Below are 23,075 nucleotides of genomic sequence, written 5' to 3'. Positions count from 1 at the left end.
CTTGAAAATAAAATTAAAAAGTTCTTTACTTGGTTCTTTTTAATGAAAAAAAAAGGCGGGAATAGAAAACTTTTCCTTTAAATATTGTTTGTTTTTAGGATTTTGTTACGTGCTATTTAGGAAAGAACAATTCTTGTAATGCTGGCTTTTTTTCTACTTACAAGGAAGCAAGTGGTCGATTAAAACAACTGTACATAGGTTCGATATCGATTGGGATATGAACTCACGTCACGTGGCGTGTGATCCACCGGCGTCTTAACAATTGGATTAAGCTGCTTTTAGTACAAGTACCTATATGTGGTGTGAATGACAAAAAGTATGTTATAAACGACGGACAAGTTTTTTTTTTACCCCCGACGCAAAAAGAGGGGTGTTATAAGTTTGACCACTAAGTGTGTCTGTCTGTCTGTGTACGTGGCACCGTAGCACATCAACGGATAAACCGATTTGAATGCGATTTCTTTTATTTGATAGCCAATTTTTATGCGGTGGTTCTTAGATATGTTTTATAAAAATCTGTTCAAAAGTTGAAGCGAAATGAATCAATATTCATTTCGCTTCAACTTTTGAACAGATTTTCGGTCGTCGGGTCAGAAGTCGGGTTTTTTTTTAAATTGTCCAACAAAAAAACTTGTTTATAGTATATAGTGGGCAAACGAGCATGCAGGTCGCCTGATGGTAAGCAAACACCGAAGCCATGGACACCGGCAACCCGATATGGGTGTAACCAAATGAGATAGAAGATTTACATACTCGGCCCGACCTTGTTAATTACATACATGTCAAATTGGGTCTGGCACGTGATGAGGGACAAAAGATTTCAGCGCTCTGTCTTGTTTCTTCTCGTGTATTTCCAATAGAAGATTTGACTACCTAGTCGTATCTTCTACTATATACCTATATAGTTTCTTTTTCATTATGTTTTACTAGCGACCTGCCCCGGCTTCGAACAGGTGCAATATTTGCATGTCATATATTCTCTGGTATCACTCCGTCTAAAAAACCCGCAACAAAATCCGTTGCGCAGTTTTAAAGATCTAAGCATTCCCAAGGACAGACAGCGGGAAGCTTATATATATATATATATATATATATATATATATATATATAAGAATACATGTATATGTATTCTTCTAGCTATATATTATATATATATATATAATATTTCGGAGCTGTTGTTATATATATATATATATAACAACAGCTCCGAAATATACCTCTTAGAATGAAGGACAATACAACTACCTACAAGTTTTTTTGTTAGACAAATTAATACTACATTATTATATATCAGACTTATTTGTGCGTGTAAGAAAACATACCAAAATGAGTTCTAAGGAAATAAAACAAGGGAAATCCCCGAGAAAGACTAATCCAAGAGGGAACAGCGAATGTGCCTGATTTATATGGTATTAGATGATATCAGCAGAGATTGCTTTATAGGCCGCTAGAGGGCGCTTATCAGATTGCCCCGTACCGTAATAATGCGTTATTTCTACGAATTTGTTTGGCCGGTGAGTGTGTTAGGGCGTTTAATAATTATAAATAATAGGGGGGGGTGAAAATACTCGCGGGTGATGTCGCGGGAAAAAGCTAGTCTGTATATATTTTGTAACTAATTTATGTTTTAACTCATCATCATCATCATATCGAGTGTGTTATTGCTAACACTGGTTGGTGCCCGATTTTATTCAAGTCGCCTAAAGGCATCTGACATCTAAATGAAATTAATAATGCGTACTCACTGAGGACTGTCAGGTTAAGCCTGGTGTTTTTTGTCGGGGACTTGATGAAGTCCACTCTGCATCGGTACTGGCCGCTGTCTTCCGGTCTGTGGACAAAAGGACAAAAAATGACATCACCAAATCTTCCAAATTGAATGGAAATTTTTTCACGCGAACGGTGGGCGTCATAGCTTCGAATGCGACCAGGAACACGGGCAGATGAGAGAGAGAGTCCTGAACTTTCTTTAAAATGGTCGCCAGTATATCCACTTGTGCTTGGCGACACTTGGATTGTTAGGCTCTTCATGAATTTTTTAACAAAATGCAGCACTTCTTGTGATGGGTAAAAAATGTTAAACTCGCGTCAGGACACGTGACCTCGAAAATTCGCAAGACGTTAAAAATGTACAACGTTCATGTTCAAGTTTTCATTTCTATCGACACTCCCGAAGTACAACCCGTTATTTTAAGGACCACACAGCTTAGTGTAAGGTTCCTTAACTATCTGTTAAAACAAGACTGTTACAAGATAAATCAGCGAACCCTTTGACACCAAACTTTGTCGCTATAAAATTAATATTCAAACAAGGTTTACACAGAAATTCCTAATTTATACTAAAATATAGTTTGCTTTGATCTCGAACAAAATACCGCCTTTGCCTTAAATTTCAACCAACAAATTAATATTCATATATTTATGAGCTACTGGAGACGCAGACACGTCTAAACACGACTTCCTTTTCATTTATAAATGAAAGAAACAATTATATATTTTTTTAATTTGATCCTTAAATTTTTGAAAGATGAAAAAATTGTTCAACAATATAGTGTTATGGGCTGGGTGGTTCACAGAGCGTTTCGACTGCTGCGGTCGCGTAGTCATTACAATTTTTCAAATTTTAACAAAGACAAGAATGAGTTTTACTATATGACTTTACATTAATTACTCTGTACTGTAGTAATTTCAATTATTTTATGAATTATTGATTTTTGAAATGATTCCTTCCTTAAGAAAATTGACTGGTTGTTATGACAGCGCGGCCGCAGTGGTCGAAACGCCCTGCGAACCACCCGGCTATCATTGGATAGATCTTTAAAAATGGTTTGGACGTATCTAAAACAGTTTTTTTATTTTCCCAATAATTTGGGAAATATTTTGTTCTAACTTGAGAAGTAAAAAGTCTGTCCCTCCCGTCTCTAATTTTTAAACAATGCAGTGACAAAATATAAAAAAATATATACAAGAAATTCAATAAAAATTTCTTGGTTCGAACAAAATCGATCGAGCATTTGACGAAATAAGGGATAATTTCGTTAATTAAATATACTATTTAGGAATCTGTATAAAGCGTTTCAAATATTTAATTAAACGTCAACCTTTTACATTAGGGCCTACGATTATGCCGACCTATTAATTTAGACATTTAATTTCCGAAAACAATGAGGTTCCTCACAAGAAAATTAGAGACAATATATTTTACGGAACCCTTCGTGAGGAAGTGACTTGCGGTGTTTATTTAAATAGAATATGCACTGAGATACTGCCCATTTATATCACTGAGACACATGATTTTATGGTTTTGTACACTGTATCCTTTCATTTTAATGATTTTTTTTCTTTATTTCAAATTGTATATTTTGTTTTGATATGAATAATTGTCTATCCACGCTAGGTCAAATGTTATCATTAATTTTTATATTTCTGGAATGAAGCCAAAATTTCCAAAGCTGAGTTAATCTTGAATTTGCGCAAAAAACCTCATCTCAATGTAATCTAAATCAGTGTAACAAAAAGAAATGTTTTTTTGTTAATGGACAACATTCAAAAGCTAATAGCCTTCGAATTTTACTGTGACCTCTAAATGAAGGAAACTTCTTGGAAAATGAGTTTTTGGTTTGCCACCGCCGTTTCAACGTAATAAGGCCATAGCTCTGAAATAAGAAGTTTATAAGGGTTTACAAGGTATATACTTAATACTAGTTTTCGCTCGCGACTTTGTGAAAAAAAAATCTTCCATATTGTTCCAATTCCGCAGGAATTTCGGGAAGTGCTCCCTTGTACTCATCTTTTCACGCATTCTAGGTAAAAACAATGACAGTGAGCATAGTTCTCGAGATTAGCGCGTTTGGACAAACTCTTCATCCTACTAATATTATAAATGGAAAGGATGTATGTGTACGTATGTTTGTTACTCTTTCAAACAAAATCTATTGGATGGATTGTTATGAAATTTGGTATACGGGTGGAATATAACCTAGAATAACATATTGGGGTGATTTTTCTCTCGAAATTCCCACGGGAGCGAAGCCCCGGGGGCGCAGCTAGTACAAACATAAATTCATTTAAAACCGGATCAACATTAAGGTACAAACATAGCTACGTTGTTTTCAATCCTCACGTGTAACACGATTTTGCAAATTGTTTTGAATCTCCGAAGCCATTATGCTAAATTAGATTTGCGATGTACTGGTGTTTGGCACGAACACAGTGCAAGTGAGAGGATTGTGTATTATGTCCGATAAACATGTGTGATTCCCGCCCTAGAATAAATAAATATACAGAGACAAATCACACATATTGATTTAGCCCCAAAATAAGTTCGAGGCTTGTGTTATAGGATCCTATACATCTATACTATTATTATAAAGAGGTTTTGTGAGTTTGTATGTTTGAGGTGGGTAATCTACGAAAGTACCGAACCGATTTCAAAAATTCTTTCACCATTAGAAAAGTACATTAAACAAGATTGCTATAGGCTGTATTTTATCTCAAAATTCCCACGGGAGCGAAGCCCCGGGCAACATCTAATATAAGATAAACATCCAAGACCCAGGTCAATCAGAAAATGATATTTTTCCATCTTGACCTGACCGGGGATTGAACCCGGGGCCTCCAGTTTAGCAGTCCGGCTTGATGACTATTAGGCCGAGGAAGTCGTTAAGGATAATGTCGACAAAGATTACTACTTCGAATGATTTCGTGGATATCGTATGAGATATAGTTAAAGCATTGAGCTTATATGCAATAACAGATGTTTTCCTTCATCGGAAGCAAGTGGTGGTCGACGAAAACTACTATACGCGAGTTAGTTTAGTATACAAACTCATATTGAACGAATAAGATTTGAACCTTTCGATCCACAGGCGGACGCTTGAACGCACCACCGCTTGAAATTATATTTGTCTATTTTTAAATTTTATTGCATAAAATACAAATAATATTCATATAAAAGGTGGACTTTAAAAACACTATACCTATTTTCGTTTACCTTTTTGATGTTCACATGTTAGTTTGTCCATCTGTTTATTGAAGTTCTTTCCTCTTATGACTTGTTCCAAGAAAATGTCCTTAACAATTTTAAAAAGCAATCGATGCCTCGAACCGGCGGATCCATATCAAAAAGCGATTTGGTATCATCAAAGCTGAACACTCGCCGTTTTTTTTTTCAAGAATTTTCTAAAGCAATAAGTAGTACCTTTGTACTTAGTTTCCCACTTGCATGTTTTATATTTACACTGTTATGTTGTGTTCAACAATTAGGTAAATCCCAACTTCCCAAATAATATTATAAATGCGAAAGTAAGTTTGTTACCTCTTCACGCATTATCTACTGGGCCGATTGTTATGAAATTTGATACACGGGTAGAATAAACCTGGAATAACACATAGGGTGCTTTTTATCCCTAAATTCCCACAGGAGCGAAGCCCCGGGGCGTAGCTAGTAGTATATAAATAATAACACAGTTTAAAAAGTTCCTTAATATACTTCAATCTCTCTCTCTCTTTGACGCCGTGAAGGCTAGAGTTAGCGTAAAAGAGTAACTTTGAAATGTTGAATATTCAGCTGTGATTTAGAACCGGCCGCCTAACCGACGTCATCTCTCCTTAGGAATGCTGATGTTGCCTATCAGCTGGCTAGACTATTAGTCGCTTAGTAGTAGTAGGGCGGAACCCCACGCCCATTTAAGTTATATACTTCGACTCTTTTGATGAAGTAACAGAGATGATTTTGCTTTGAATTTGGGTGGATTTATGTGTGGTTTACTCTACTTGTATATTTTGATTAAAGCCACAGTAATTCAATACGCCTGTGTTGAAAATCATCAGAATTAACATTTTTTTGTTTTTTTTTTTCGAAGATTTAGGTATCAGATTCTATTATTAAAAGCGCTATGCGAGGATGGGACACATAACCTTGCCATATACAGAGTGTTTAAATTAATCTTACCTTAATTTGGTGAGGATGAGCACAGCTGGTCGTGTCTCGCTTCGGAAGCTGGCCCTAAGGCCGAGGGTGGAGGGATCAGACCAGTGTGACGTCACGCCTTCCCGTGTGTCCAACCTGGAACAAGATGAAGTTATGATGAAAGAAAAATACTTGGATCTTATTAATATTCTTATGCAAAATTCAAAATTAAGAGATTCCATCCGAGACATAGTTGCATTGCAAGTTAAATATAAAGATAAATAATATTTTTTAAGCTCAAGTATGCTTTATCTTTTTCATGAATAAAAATATATGTGAATAAAAGCTTTCATATACCTAATGTTTTAAAACTGTACCTAGTTATTTAGTTACAAAAATCAAACTGTATTGTCATGAAAATAAAGTGAGATACGAACGAAACATTTTTAGACATAAATTTCGTGTCCAATCACAAATTTTGACGACATAGGTGGCGCAGTGGCAAAGTTCTTGCCACTGAACCGAGAGGTCCCGCGTTCAATCCCCGGTTGGGTCATAATGGAAAATGATCTTTTTCCGATCGGCCCGGGTCTTGGATGTTTATCTACTGATACTATATTCTGATATATTCTAATACTATATTTTATAACAAATACATATGTATTTGTTATAAAATATAGTATCATTTGAGTTAGTATCCCATAACACAAGTCTCGAACTTACTTTGGGGCTAGTTCAATCTGTGTGATTCGTCCTAATATACTTATTTATTTTAATTAAACCTACTGCCTATTATAATAAAGGTGATAAATGATCAGAGCTTATTATTTTTAGTCTGTCGCATATTTATATCGGACTAACTAGCCATTATCCCATCAACACTACGGATAATGTTACAAACGGACCGACACGCATATGTTATGAACATAAGGCGAGGCGCACACTGAACATATTAACAAATTTCAAATATTGAATTTGCAATTTTTGAAATATTGAAATTGCTTTGTTTTATTATTAGCAGTTGCCCGCGACTCAGCCCGCGGTAAAAAGCTAATAAGCAATCACTCTTCACCCTTCAATCTATATGCACACATAAAATCACATTAATGTATTAAACAGAGCAATTAATGCTCCGTTTTGAATTTAAAAAATGATAAATAAACAAAATTTCACATTTGAACTAAATATTTAATTTACATAACCACATTATTTTGTATTAATATATATGGAAATTATGAAATTGTTTAAACAAACTCAATAACCGATAACTGTTTATTTACATAATTTCAGTGAAAATTCGATAACATTTAGATAAACATTATAACAAATATGAAATATTTATTGGAAATTTTGGTAACATCGTATATAGTTGTAATCCTTTCGTATTTATGTCGAAATTCAACAACAACGAATAATAAAACTGCATTTTTAATCTGTGGTGGGGTTTAATTTTTTATTTTATTTTTTAAAATCCATTTTGAATCGACTCGATAGTGAGAAGTGATATGCAAACCCGCATTGTGCACCCACAATTTGTTTCTTTTTAATGATATACACGTGTTGTGACAACAAATAAACGTATTCATCAGTTTTTAAATTAAAATATTCATTCTACGTTCTGAAAAGAAGCAAAATAACGTAGATTTCGTGTTAATTATACTTCTGTTCGATGGAAATGTTTATTAACATAACATTAATTAATAGCCTTAAATTAAGTGCGATGTCTATTTGGGATCTTCTTCTTCTTCACCTGCGCTTTGGATGTCGGCAGTACTAAGTGTACTGCCGACATCCAAAGCGTTTAAGTAATTTTTTTGAAGTCAATAAATGATGTATATCATCCTATATTGAATAAAGAAATTTGAATTTGGGATTTTAAAGGAATGTATTTACATAAATATTAGGTTTTGTATGCCACCACTTGCTTCCTTGGTGAAGGAAAACATCGTGAGGAAACCTGCTTCCGGTGAAGGAAAACATCGCAATGTGCAGGTTGCACACTGGTTACCAGTTCAGAATAGATGTATGTAAGCAGTCGTAAAAGACATGCGTTAGGCGATTTCAAAAGAAAGAAAATATCATTTATATTCGACGAAGAAATACATAAACTTACAACTAAACATTAGACATAAAATGTACAATTAAGTATTAAAGTTTTTGTCGAAAAGGCTGTTGCTGTATTATAATTATATGTAAAAACTCAAATAATATTTCTAAAGTGACATAAATATATTTTCTTTTTAGGTTTTAGTGGACTTCATTTGCCATGCAATTTTGTTATTGATCTCATGGCATTGAAAGCTTAATTGAAATAAATAATTTTAATATTAAAATTTATCGTGTGCCGTTTTATTATTTATTCTGGCTACACTGGATATTAAAGGCACTTCTAATTTAAATGTCAGTTCAATTATTAATTAGTCAACTCCATTTTCTTTTGCATTTGCCGTTCTTTTATACAACATTTACCTACAAAATTACCTTTTCAGTGATGAAGACCTATTAAATTGTAAATTAGTAGCCAATTTTTAAAAAACATTTAGAGCTATATCCCATTGCTCAGTTGCGCTCCTTCGTTATGATGTTCGTCGACAGACAACGCGGAAGAATGTAGAAATCGTATGAAGGTTCGACGTACGTCAACGCATGTCAGTGTCAAAACCTATATAAAATAACGGAGCACAACAGAGTCACAACGTGCTGCGTCGTTCACGGAAACTTGTCCGTACATTGCTTGTTTTTCCTTGAGATAAATAATAACTCTCATACAAACTAAGCAACGTATGTTCATTTGCGTCGGAATTTGTTTGAGTTTGACGATAAGCTGGCACAATTATGAAAACACGAAGCGTGAATTTTCAGCACAAATGTGATATATTCACTACGATAAAGTTATGCTCAATTGCAGTGTTAGACGTGGCTTCATTTCCAAATAATACATTATAATGACAGTGCTCAAAGCACCCAAGAATCAACATTCAAAGACATTATATATTTGTTATTAAAAATGTTTAATCCAAAAGATCAAAAATATTTTTCTTTTGCGATCGCACGATTTCGGAACATATACGCAGGGTTAACGCTACCGACTGCCATTAATTTACCTAAACTTAAAGTTTGCCATACTCTTAAATGCATGACAAAAAATTCTGCATTATTTATACTTTACAACATGTCGGTATTATCTTAAAGAGTAAATTAACGTATCTGACATAACTTTTAGTTTAGCACCATATAGGGGTAGCAGACGCATACACACAAGTGAATTAAAAATAGTCAACGAGTGTGCATGTTGAAGGTACTGAAAATTTATTAACTATTTCAAAATCTCTCATTATCGGACTGCAGTCCAAATAAGGAAACAAACATTAAAACTTATTTTGCTGAAACACCTGATAAACTCCGTGGCAAATACCTCAAAACTGTAACAAAGTTTGATAACAAATTAGAGTCTTATTGATTTGTCATGTGGTTTCACGACAAAGTACAGTGAACTGCACGTGAAGTAAGCTATCTGGACCTTCGAGTTGTGGCAATAGCGATGATATTGCAACGATACTGTCAGATTGTTGATTGTACGCGAATAAGAATCGACAAATTGTATTACATTTTGGTATTGGCTTTGGCCGTCTATAAAAGCAAGCCGAGTCGGACTGTATATAATGTTAAAGTTAAAATGTAATATGTTATGTCACTTCGGTTAATTCGTAGAAACTATGTAATTTTCATATAATTTTTGTTCATGTACCCACCTAACTTACTGTTTTGTGTACTTATGAATAAATAAATAAAAAGTTATATTTGCAGTTTTTTTAAATGAGTTATATCACATAAACTACAGAATATATATCTCATATCACAAATACGTAAAATGCACCTCCCCCCCCCTTCACCTACCCCTGCCTCCTCTATTATGTTACTACTACTCTAACTGCTACCACACAAGTTCTCCATAGTGCAGGATGTGGGGTAGTTAATTCTAACCGAACAATTTATTTGCTTTTAAAAATCTTTTGTTTAGAATTAATCAATGAAATAAAATCATTAACTAATCATATCAATGAATTAATGAAACAAAAATAAATCCTGACAAAACTATTTGTTTTTTCATGAATATGCCCAGTGTGCGGTGAGCTTAAATTTCATTTAAAGCCGACAAGACATCCGCTCCCCAATCTCTTGATCACGAGTGACTCTAAGCCTTGATCTGAATAAAAATAAAACATAAATTGACAGCATTGAGATGTTATACTAGATTCCGATTTGAAATTATGTTATACGGATGACTTTCGTTGAAGCGGCAACGGTCCAATGGTTAAGCCGTCCTGCGATTGGAAAGTCACAGGTTCGAATTCTCTAGGTTGCGTTCGCAGTTCGTTACGTCAGCTTAAAATAGAACTAAGGTTCTAGTTCAAAGATAGTGTGATTCGCAAGGTTTAGATGTTTAATTTAATATGTTTTAACCCCCGACGCAAAAAGAGGGTTGTTATAAGTTTAACGTGTCTATTTGACTGTGGCATCGTAGCTCCCAAACGGATATAATACCCATCTGTATACGCTACGGGATTGTAATGTTTAATCTTGTTGCTGAATTAAATAAATTAATAGGTGTGCATTTGTCGATAATTTTAACCCCCGACGCAAAAAGAGGGCTGTTATAAGTTTGACCGCTAAGTGTGTCTGTGTACGTGGCACAGTAGCTCCTTAACGGGTGAACATATTTGTATGCCGTTTTTTTATTTGTTAGCAAATTTTTATGCGGTGGTTTTTATCAAAAATCGGTTCAGCCGTTCAAAAGTTGTAGCGAAATGAATATCGAAAGTCGGGGGCTTTTTAATTTGTCCAACAAATAAACTTGTAATAGTAAGAATAATTATAGAAGAACCTTTTTTTCTTAGATACAAAAACATACGCTTGAAAGAAACTCTCATATATGTGTTAGAAATTATGTGGGTAATTAGTAAGAAAGAAATTTAATATTATTCTAACTTATCTATATCTTCCATGTAATATAATAGATTGCTATAGAGTTCATATTTATTCCCACTTCAGTCTTTCATTATTTTAGTGTGTCTAACTCCTAAACTAAACCAGGCTTCTAGAGCTAAAGGCAAACACGATATTCTAGGCTGGCGAGGATTCTGGATCGTGTCGCTCTATGCATATTAAACGCTCAAAACCGTTGCCGAGTAAATGCAGATTTGATTAAATGTTGCCAGGTGTTGCCAGGTGTTGCCAACACGACGGAATACCAAAAGTGGATAAACGAAATGGAGTTCTAAGACGTAGAAAAAAAGTTTAACATGACATTAGAAAGTTTGTCATAATTATTACTTTCTTAAATTCAAATTCAGAATTCTTTATTCAATACAGGATGATATACATCACTTATTGACGTCAAAAAATTACTTAAACTAAGTCTACTGCCGGCTTCCAAAGCGCAGGTGAAGAAGAAGCGGCGCACCAAACTTCACCGCAGCCTTTTCTCCTAAGACATCAATAAATAAATAAATAAATAAATATATTAGGACAAATCACACAGATTGAGCTAGCCCCAAAGTAAGTTACCCCATACTTGTGTTATGGGATACTAACTCAACGATACTATATTTTTATAACATATACATATATAGATAAACATCCAAGACCCGGGCCAATCATAAAAAGATCATTTTCCATCATGACCCGACCGGGGATCGAACCCGGGACCTCTCGGTTCAGTGGCAAGAACTTTACCACTGCGCCGCCGAGGTCGTCAATTAATAAATGTAGGTCTTAAAGTTAGCCATTGGGCCAATGGTCTGTCAATCAGGGATGGCGGCGACCGTGCGAAGTGGAGACGCAAAAGTAGGAAAGTGGACATACGCCCGAACCGGAAATACGCTCAGACGAAAGAGAGAGAGAGAGTAATTTTTGACACAAACTTTTATCGGAAATGTTGCGAATGTAAATATAGAAATCAAAATTTAGAACGATTAACAACAGACTCTCGATGTTTTCTGTAGCATAAACAGGATTCTCACACAATAGAAGTTCACTTCATTTTTTATTTATTTATAAAACTTTATTGTTCCAAGTAAAAACATACTTATAAACAAATGGCGAACTTAATGCTATAAGCATTCTCTCCCGGCTAACCATTAGGAGAAACAGAGAAAAGTTGCGCGGCGCAAAAATATCTTAAACACAAATAAGTACTACCACATACTAAAATACAATAATAACTACATATATAAAATATAAATATAAATAGCAAAGCATATATACATAAGACTACATATATATCAATATATGAATACATACAAACCAAAATAATAAAAATTATGTCCAAGAAATACAGATAAAAGCTAAACAGAAAAGAGAAAATCAGGAGGAAAAGGAGTCCAGTCCAAAAGATGAGCATGAACTCTTTTCTTGAAAGAAAATTTGCTGTTTAAGATGGTAATGTCAGCGGGCAAAGCATTCCAGAGTCGTGAAGATTGGAGGGCGAAGGAATTGGCCATGAAACAGGTCCGGAAAAGGGGGATATAAAGGAGGCGCGAGTTGGAAGAACGTAGTTGCCGTTCATGGGAGTCAGAAAGATATTTGAACCAGCATTTAAGATAATTAGGAGCTTGAGGGTTCAAAAGAACTAAGAATAGAGCAGAACTTATCAATTTTCCCCAATTTTTTTCGATCGTTTTATGCAAATTTACAAACGAAAAAACTTCGATCTATCGAAGCGTTCGCTCGATCTTTTTGACGGTAATTTTTTGTACTTGCAGATACACTGGCTGAACCTTCAGAAAATAATAAAGAAAACTAATGAAGAGAACTTCGATTGCGTGAGAATCGGGCACCAGATTCTGAGTTCTATACTTGGTTATAGAAAACGAACGCAGCGGTCATTCCGAAAAGATTCCGAAAAGTTTGTAGCCTTTTAAGAAAAATGTAAGGTTTGAATTTTACATGAAAAAGTGTCTTGGTGACGGCTCAGTGTTACGCTGAACAAAATGCCCAGCACTGATTTTCAGCTCTCACCTTTTCCGACGACACGGGCATAATAATAGCCCTTGAAAACACATGAACACGTTTTAACAATATATTAGTTACAGGTTATGATATGAATGACAAGGACAGATGACAGGCGGTCGTAAAATAACATCTTCTATTAACGCGCTCCACTTTACGACCTAAATTGAACTGCATCGCAAATTCGTACCATCGACTTAATTTTTAATATGAATGCGATTTTTTAGATTCCTAAATTGAACTGAGTTGCATTGGAATCGTTGTGTAAAAGTTGATTGGTAGGCCAGCAGTGCCGTGAATCTTTCCTAGTTTCATCATCAGCGCTACAGCAGCGAATAAAACTAAACAAGATTATGATACAGATAGAAAGTCTAAGTCACATCTACTTCGATTTGATTGAGCATTTCATAATAACAATATCATATCTCAGGTGTGACACCGGCGCTTTTGATTCACGGATTTGGGTCGATCCGGGATTTGAGAGACATTTGTTATTAATCTTGATTGGATACAAGTGTTCCGTAGTCGGTAACGCAGTTGATATAAAGATAGATTATTAATTTTAAGACTGTTAGATAGCTAGTTAGCTATCTTACCGTGTTCTAATAGCTCTTAAAATTAATAATCTATCATCACCAACAGATTTTTATCAATATCTTTTATTTCAAAGCGAAAAGTAAATAAAATATCTTGATAAATTTTGCTAGACAAAGAATATTCACGCGTTGAATGCAACAAAATCTCTTTGACGACAATAAAAGCTTGTGTCAAATATCACATCATTGTAAAATATTATGTTCGTTACTTTTTTTTTCTTTTTCATTGTATTTTTGATTCTCATTACAAAACTCGTGTGTCTGGATTGATTGAATACCTATATTTGTATACCGCTGACTCAAATCAAGTGCTCTCAATACCGTCTGGGATCGAATCGAGACACTTCAAGTCGTATTCTGGCAGTAATGAGCACTCTGTTTACGTTTCTTAGCATCAATACAGATAATTACAGCTCTCTGACATACAGACGTATTTACAGATGTGGCAATAAAATTGATTATCCATACTTTTATTATGCTGCTGCGCGATTGCGATTTTCGAGATAAAAAGTACTCTAATGTGTTATTCCAGGTTATATTCTACCCGTGTACCAAATTTCATAACAATCCGTCCGATAGATTTTGCGTGAAAGAGTAACAAACATACATATATCCTCACAAACTTTCGCATTTATAATATTAGTAAGATTAAATAGAAGCGCCCCGCCTACATCCTTACATATATAAAAATAAATGTCATGTATGCCCGTCTGTATGAAAGCGATAAACTCAAAAACTACCTAACGGATTCATATGGTAAGTTTAAGTGCATAATTTATTATGGTTTTGCGCGATCGAGTCCAAGACGGGCCGTTTAATATGTTTCAAAAAATATATTTGGGGCGATACAGAGGAAAGCTTAGAGGTTTACTTAGGAGAAGGGTCAATAGGATAGCCAACATGGAAGTCACTCCACCGACATGAACAATGAAAGAAAATAAAATATCAATACTCACGAGTATATAGGCGTGTCATGACCCTGCTTGTACCAGATCACCAGCCCCATCCTGTCGTCAGGCAGCGCTGGTGTGACGTCACACGGCAGCTCCACAGCGCCCCCTGTCGGCGCGTGGAACGACTCGATGTTCGCTGCAATAGATATGATATTTATTTGTTACAATATTTTATTTAACTAGCAATGCGATGATGTTTAATTATTACAAGATTTTATTTAACTAGCAACGTGTTATTCGGGCGGAATATTGTAACTCAATTTTGAAGTAGTAATCTTTAATCGATTGAGCTGAAATTTTGTACAGACATTTAGTTTAGATGACAATACATTATTATGATAAATATGGCGTAATGGTGCACCTTGGAACGGCTCCCGACGAGAGTAGATTCTAAGCGGATATGACTTTTTTGTCACACACTGAACGCAATAATCTCTTACTAGTGTCAAAAAAAGTAGTCAAATGTTTAGGTACAGTATAACTAATGGTACTAGCGCACGTTACGGACACTCCCTGCCTCCCCCTGAAAACCAATTCACCCACACACAGATCAAAAAAAAAAGAAATTCACAGACGAGCACTTTATGCTCTGCAGCTCAAAAACTATTTTTAGATGTCTTACTTCAAAACACAATGTCGAACTATATGAATAAAACAAGTGAAAAGGATATTTTTCTTTCAAAATATACTCATCACGATTAAATCGATAAATAACATCGATAAATTTTCCATTAAAACTCCTACGGTAATCTATGTTCGAATTCCGCCCGCAGCAACAAGGATGCGCGCAGTCGATAAAAGCAGGTATCGATATTCGATAAAATTATAGTCGCGGCCCTGACACAGTAATCGTAGTTGGGAGCTATATTGTTACCAAAATTATTGCTTATAAAACTGCGAAGTGGCCAATTTTCGATAATGGGATCACGATAAAAAGTGAATTATATGCGTCAAAATCGCCTCGAGCTACGTTTAAGAGGATGAACTGTTAATGATGTGGTTAAGCTGTTGAAAAGAGGACTGTTGTGGGAATGGTCGAACATCGACAGAATTAATAGAGAGAAGCGGTGATGATTCAGTGGTTAAGTCTGTCCGCTTGTAATATAAAGGTTCCAGGTTCGAATCCTACTAAATCCACTTGAGGACTTGCTGTCGATGAAGGAAAATCTCGTGAGGAAACCTGAACACTGGTTGAAAGTTTATTCTGTACTTGGCACTAGACGACGGTCGATAGTGGTAAAAATCATTTCAGATGCCTTTAGGCGACTTAAATAAAATTTGTGTGTTAGCAATAACACACTCTAAAAGTAGAATAGAATGAGCCGATGGTTCACAAAACTGTGGTCAAACCATCAATATTGACTTTTGAACTTGTACAATAAAAAATATATGAAATAAAACTCAAATAATTTGATTTGAAATACAAATCGTGCGTATAAAAGAATAACGCTGGAAATTAATTAAAATGTGGCATCTGTAATACTCGGCTCGACCAATCAGCGGCAGATGCTAGCCGTTTGATGACGTCATTAGAATACAAATTGTTTTGATACAGAGATTTCTGGTTTCTGGAAATGACATATCGAATCAGTAAGAATTAACTCGTTGAAATTATATCTAAGTATAATTTATACTTAGATATAATTTCAACGAGTATAAATTATACTTAGATATAATTTCAACGACCAATTTAAAAGATAAATGTATGGTGAATAATCCTTGTGCGTCATGAATAAGTCCAATGTCCAAGGAGTGGAGACGTCAAACTAGATGATGATGAAGATTCATCCCAACTAATCTATACTATTGTTATAAAAATGTAAGCGTTTGTGAGTTTGTATGTTTGAGGCAAAATTTTTTTCATCGTCAAAGGTACATTGTACTAAATTGATATAGGCTATATTTTATCCCAAAATTTCCACGAGAGGGAAGCACCAGGCAACAACTAGTATTATAATAATGGCGAAGTATGTTTTTTTGTTTGTTACCTCTTCTACTTTATCTACTTAAACTATCTTCTTGAAATTGTGTACACATGTAGGTTGAAGTACGGAGAAGGACATAGGGTACCTATCATCATATTCGTATTGCAAAAATTACTCCTCCCGTGGGAAATAAATGAGATCGGGGCCGCGGGCGAACGCTACGTCAAGTATTTCTGCATGTTTTACCGACTATAGTGTTTCAGTTGCTATTCGATTGGTTATTTTATTTACTTTATGTAATAAACAACAAAATAGATTACAGCAATATAATAATTACATTACACAAAAAAACATTGTTATAATACGAATGTAAGTATACGGATTTTTGTCGAGTCGAATTGTAATCGTAATTATAATAAAACTAAGCATACCGCACGTGTGTGTTTTGTCTACATTTACACACTTCACATGAAGTCGACGCCTGGAGACGGATAATTTCGAATGCAAGTTTATATGTTAGACAAACTAAAAAATCCTCGACTTTCAATGTTCATTTCACTACAACTTTTGAACGGCTCAACCGATTTTGATCAAACATATCTAAGAGCCAACGCATAAAAAATAGCAAGCTATAAAAAAAAACCGCATCCAAATCGGTTCACCCGTTACTACGTACCGTGGAGCTACGGTGCCACGTACACAGACAGACAAACTTATAACCCCCACTGTTTGCGTCGGTGGTTAAAAATTCTAGTGCTGTAAAATCCCTAGCAAATGTGTTAAAAAATTGCAGATATTGACATTTTCACTTACATAGGGAACAGGGAGCTGCTACGAGAAATAATACATATATATGTCATACATACATATGACATTGCCTTCAACCGTTCTTTCTTATTATACTCAATGCGTACACGATATGGGAAAAAGAGATAGCATGTCAAATTGATGTGGACGTTAATATCACTTCCAGTATTAACCCAGATCAATGTTCCTCTCGGCATTTTACGGTTATATTCGAAATATATTATTTCAGTTTTTATGGCCGCCTTTATATCGACAGGCGCAGGTCGCGGCTCTATTCTTGCGGTTTATGGTTCGATCTATAATTTCGAGTGTCTATGCTGGCATCGTAAACTTGGATGTGTAGAGGATTCAGGCAAAGTACAAATATTTAATTATACTACTAATAAGTACTTTATTAGTTATAAAAGAGACAAGATTACTTTGAAAAAAAATATTCAAAAACTAAAAAAGACACATAAAGTACTTTAATAAATTTTATTATGTGCATTTAAGGTTAAATCAGTAAATAAAACAGAAGCCACTGGCAACTTACCAAAAATATAAATTTGAAAATGGAACGCCTGTAATAAAAAAGAATACATATTTTTTTTAATTATGATGGCTTTTTCTGTTTAACCCTTTATAAAACCAGTTAGGAACCTAGATAAAAAGTAATATCTGGAGTCATGACATAAATAATAAAAAAATATTCTTTTTAATCACAGGCGTTCCATTTTCAAATTTATATTTTTACTAAACGCTAGATTTTTTAAAACATAATCATAAAAATCGTAAATCAATGGTAACGAGCTATAAAATACCGTCGGCGAGTGGTTATAATCGAGGTAAATCGAATTTGAATCGATAAATGGTACGAAGATTGAGGATAATGTGCAGAATTTGTAATTTTGCATTAGCTGCATACCGAGGTTCCGTCTGCATGGTTAATAGTTAAAATTTGTATTTTATTTATTTTAAAATGTGCAAAGGGGAAAAATGTTAAATCAATCAATGTTTTAAAAAAAAGTGCCGTTCATATAAGTAGTCTCTGGCTACAATACAAAAGACTTGGCTGTATGTACCCTTTGCCTCCTCAATAAAACGAGAGAATAAACAAAAAAAAAGTCTCTGGTCCACTTTTGTTGTATATAATTTCATAAAAACAATAATAAATAAAATATTATGTACTTAAAATATATTAAATCTGCTGACCATAGCATTTTCTTAGAGCCGCAAAAAAAATACAGTTTCTTATTTTAATAAACAAAAAAATAAATTATTCCATTTCAGGTAATACTTGGGTACTGTGCTAAACAATAATGTGAGGGATCTTATATTATCGTGGACCTGTACTGAACAAAATTTACACCCGTAGCTGTACTGAAAAAAGTTTACGTAAATTAGGATAAAAAATCGCAACAAGCAAAAAAAGCTAAGTCAGTGAGCGATACCCCTTGAACTACTCCAGTTTTCCGTTTTCTCTTCATAATTTATTTTCGGCGCGGCTTCAAGACTTCACTTCCTTCAATTACTTGGCCAATTTAATATTTTAGTTTTTATTTATTCTAGGAAATTTTGCAAACGTTCATTTTTTAGGTTCTTGAACCGCAATTTCTTAATCGTCAAGATAATATTTTGTCCGAATTTAAAATTATTTTAGATTTCAAAAAGTTATTCTCGATGCGCCAAACATATTTCGCGGGAACGATTGTGAAAGCGAGAAGTTGTGGCTGAAAAAAAGAGAAACAAGAGGAGAAGAAAATACTTAGTGCGAACGAAGTCTGTATCTTTATGTATATGGGAATCTATACTTCTATCTATCTGTTTGTTCCGCTTTGTCTGACGGCTAAACCGCTGGACCGATTGTGACGAAATTTGGTATGCATGTAGTTAAAGATCCCCGTTCAGTTTATTTCTGCACAGAAATCCATGTAAGGATAATTCGCCGTGAGGTTTAACGAAATACTCGTAAAGGAAATGGAAATTTCCCATAACAACTGAGGATATGAAATAAAATTTAAAGACGTACAATATCGAATCCCTTTTTCTATTATACGAGTATAGAGATCCATAAAAAATCAATGAAATCTACAATCATTTCAGATATGAAATCAAGATATAAATGGACCCTTTTATACCGGGGTTCAAAGAACGCTTCTAGTTCAATTTTAATTGCTCACATGTAGTGTTGGCAATCGGTCGGACAAATATGGACTTTTTCAATCCTTTTCCAAATGTCCACTTTTGTCCTAATTTAAAAACCACAATACCGCGTGTGGTTCCGCGTACGCGTGTCTTACAAGTAGACACTAAGGGGACATATAGCCTTGGCAATAGCATTCCTAATGAACCCTCTCATTAGGAATGAATCGCGTCAAGCGGTTATAAATTCACATCCAAATCTCAAAAAAAAAATATAGTTCTTTATTTTTTACGTAGATCCCATGTTTGGTGGCATCACAGCCCCAAATGCAAGTGAGAGAAAGAGAGAGCTCAAATTAAATCCACCGGGCAAAATTACGTATTGATAAAAACCCATGTCGGTGCCAAAAGGTCCAGTTTTCATCGAGACAGTCTCATCTGTGTTCACAACAGACATTTGAATAAAAAACAAATTAATAACATACCTGGCAGGATTGGTGATGCTTATCTTTGCAAATTTTATTACGACCAGTTATGATTATTGGAAAAATACTGTAATTTCCGAACGCAAATTGCGAAATGTGCATTATTTTATTTATTTTATTCAAACAGCGAGACTGGAATCTAAGACATTATAAGCATCGAAAACATTACCAACACAAGAATTTTAAAATTAAGGAAAAAACATTTATGTACCTAGTAGGTACGTACATATTCATTCCAAACTAAAACGCCAAGTGAAATTTTAAAAAAAGCCCCATTGAAATTTTAAATTTGGAAGCAATAAACGAATTACAATGTAAGCAACAAACCTCCAAGAGCGTGAAAATCGTACAAGGCATTCAGAAATTAAAATCCAAAAAAATCTATCCAATCTTACAATATTTTGCTCACCGTACGTGAGTTGCGACACCAGTGAGGTCCAAACTAACACACCATGACCATATTTTAAAGAAATATTTAAAGGCTTTTGAGAAATTTCATATTTTACAATGGGAACCGGTGTGATTTTCAACGCCCATAGACGCTTTAGAATTGGCGCGGTATGTTTGCCGCCTTTTTTAGAATGTTCGTTTTTTCATAATATTTGATGTAATGAGCGTTGTTATAATAAAATGGAAGGCGTATTTGAGCGTGTAATTTAGTTGCCTTTGTGCGTGTTTGTATAATACCTAAAAGAGTCAATGTATGTTGAGCCGTCTACTGTTATTATTATTACTATACTTTTTCTTACGCGAGTTCAATTTTATTACTACGACGGCTTTATTTATAAGGTAAAAGATATATCGCGGTTTCGGCATACATTACCGGGTTTTCATTGCGGTAAATAAAAGCGCTCATACAAACTTCGCAATGTTCGTGTTGTGAATGTCATCAGAGTTCGGCTATAGTGTGTAGCCGGTCTATAACAGGGCTTTAAATCTAAATATTTGAAAATATATCTTCATTTTACTTCTAGTCTCATTTATATTTAGATAGGTACATAAAAATGAAAGTAGAATGAGTATAACCTTGAAAAAGAAAGAACTCAGAAATTTAACGTCGCAACAGAAAACATAAATAGCCAAATAAAACTCTAAACTAGAAGCTAGCCCCAAAGTAAGTTCGAGACTTGTGTTATGGGATACTAACTCGACGATACTATATTTTATAACAAACACATATATAGATAAACATCCAAGATCACAATAACTATAACACAAGATAAGTTTTAAGATATCCTCTACAGAAACAATTTCCTTCTAACCGTTGACAATAACCATAGAATATAAACAAGGAACTTGTTAACAAAATCCACTTTTAATAAATTTGTGGACATTTAAAATCACATTTGATTCAATTCTCTCTAGCTCTATGGTATGCGCAATTTAGAAAATTGGACATCACTAACGCTGAGCTAAATGACAAGAATCGACTGTGTAGTTTCTGTGAGAACTAAAAAATAAAGTCATGTAAATAAAACATCCGGTGAAGGAAAACATCGTGAAGAAACCTGCACACTGTTTGATTATTAACTTGTGTGTGAAATGGAGAAGGCAATGGCAAACCACTCCATTACTAATGCCAAGAAAGTTGTTATGTGTATTTAATTTCACGTAATGACCACGATCCTCAGCCAAGAGGAACACGACTATGAAGAAGAAGAGATATAAAACATTAGTTACCTAAGTTATCTCCAATAATCAGAAAGTAAATTCAGGTATAAGTATATAATTAAAATATTTTTTTTTACCTTGCAATGTATGTAATGTTCGGGTGGAATTTTGTAATTCAATTTTGAAGCAGATATCTTCAACCGATTAAGCTAAAATTTTATACATACGTTTAGTTTGGATACCAAGACATTATTATAATAAGCATGACAATCACATGAACGATCACCCTCCAACGCATTGAATGCAATAAGATCTCTTTGACAATAATTAATGCTTGGCCCAAAAACGTCATTTTTGCAAATGAATTTTGTTTTATTGTATCAAAATAAAATAATAAAAAATTATTTATTTTCTCTACAATCTTAACATGGTATAATCTAGATATGTTACATTGTACATATGTTTCATTAAAAGAAGATTGTGAAAGACTGGTGCCTGAGCTAAGCAGAGCCTGTATCTCAGTACACCAGCCTCTCCCCGCCTAGAGTAAGACTAAAATACAATTACTAAAGAGAGCATTGAGAAAGGAGATCTTATATAATATATATTGCGGAGCTTGTATGATGGTTAGAATTTAATTTAATAATAGATATATGATAATAGAATAGACAAATGAATGATAAATTAATCAAAATAAACTGAAACAATGACTGATACCATTAGAGAGTTTATTTTCGGTTTTATATACTTGAATTATAGTAAGAAATAGAAAATATTCCCTTTTGTTCAGATGCATTAGTAATCCAATAAAATTTTTATAACAATGACAGAAATATTTCGATTTTACTTTAAAATTCAAATATGGAACTCTGATGTTTTCTTACGAATACGCCTTCTCTTTGTTTGGACTAACTCAATGTTTATTTTTAAGCATAGAGCATTACATACATAATTTGTGCGGTCATTTCCATACGAAATGTTAATTCCACGTGGGAGTGTTGGCTGTGTGATTTTGTGCATATGCCTCTATTCTCCAAATTAAGCTTTGTGTAAGGAATTCCTTTGTACAGTTTTACGACGACGGGTCTATCGACTAGTGTTGGTATATGTATATCGATGTTATATCGATGAATGTTCATATTCCTAGTCAGTTAAGTTATATAGGTACTTAAATATTATTGTGTCAACTTGTCAAATAATTTTAAAAGTTAAAAGTTTATCAAAATTTGCTAAATTGCTTTGCGTATTGCTGTAATGGTTTTCAGTTTGCGATTGCGTTGTGATTATTGGTATAATTTTTTTAGACATACAAATAGATTACGGACAATATATTATAGATTATTCATTCAGTAATAACTAATTCATAAGCTAATATAGTGGATACAGCAGAAGAGAATAAATCTTGTCAAGTCTTAAATAATTTTTACTCGTTAACTCATATATTTTTAAAGTAATTCTAAATTATATGTATAATTTTGTTTCATTCGGATTTTTTGTATAGGTAAGTAACAATTAAAAATTTATTTATACTATCATATGTGGTTCTTCTTCCTTCTTCGGTACTTTACGGTTACATAAAACATATCCGAATTATATTTACTACACGGGATACATAACACATCAGTGTACAGCAGTACAGATTGAATTTTGTAACT

General features: G+C 34.1%; 1 protein-coding gene across 4 annotated transcripts in view; it reads right to left on the bottom strand.

The window, feature by feature from the left end:
* Positions 1-23,075, bottom strand: part of LOC128681071 (nephrin-like) — a 298,109-nt gene that overhangs the window by 47,468 nt on the left and 227,566 nt on the right. For all 4 annotated transcript variants that reach the window (XM_053764654.2, XM_053764651.1, XM_053764653.1 and 1 more), the window contains 3 exons: positions 14,475-14,607; positions 5,954-6,067; positions 1,746-1,831 (listed from right to left, as the gene is read on the bottom strand). In XM_053764654.2, coding sequence (XP_053620629.1) covers positions 1,746-1,831; positions 5,954-6,067; positions 14,475-14,607 — 333 coding nt within the window. The remainder of the gene's footprint in view (positions 1-1,745; positions 1,832-5,953; positions 6,068-14,474; positions 14,608-23,075) is intronic.

Source organism: Plodia interpunctella, chromosome 26 (genome assembly GCF_027563975.2).
Source record: "Plodia interpunctella isolate USDA-ARS_2022_Savannah chromosome 26, ilPloInte3.2, whole genome shotgun sequence".
NCBI classification, from domain to species: Eukaryota; Metazoa; Arthropoda; class Insecta; order Lepidoptera; family Pyralidae; genus Plodia; species Plodia interpunctella.
This window is presented reverse-complemented; position numbering and strand designations above follow the sequence as displayed.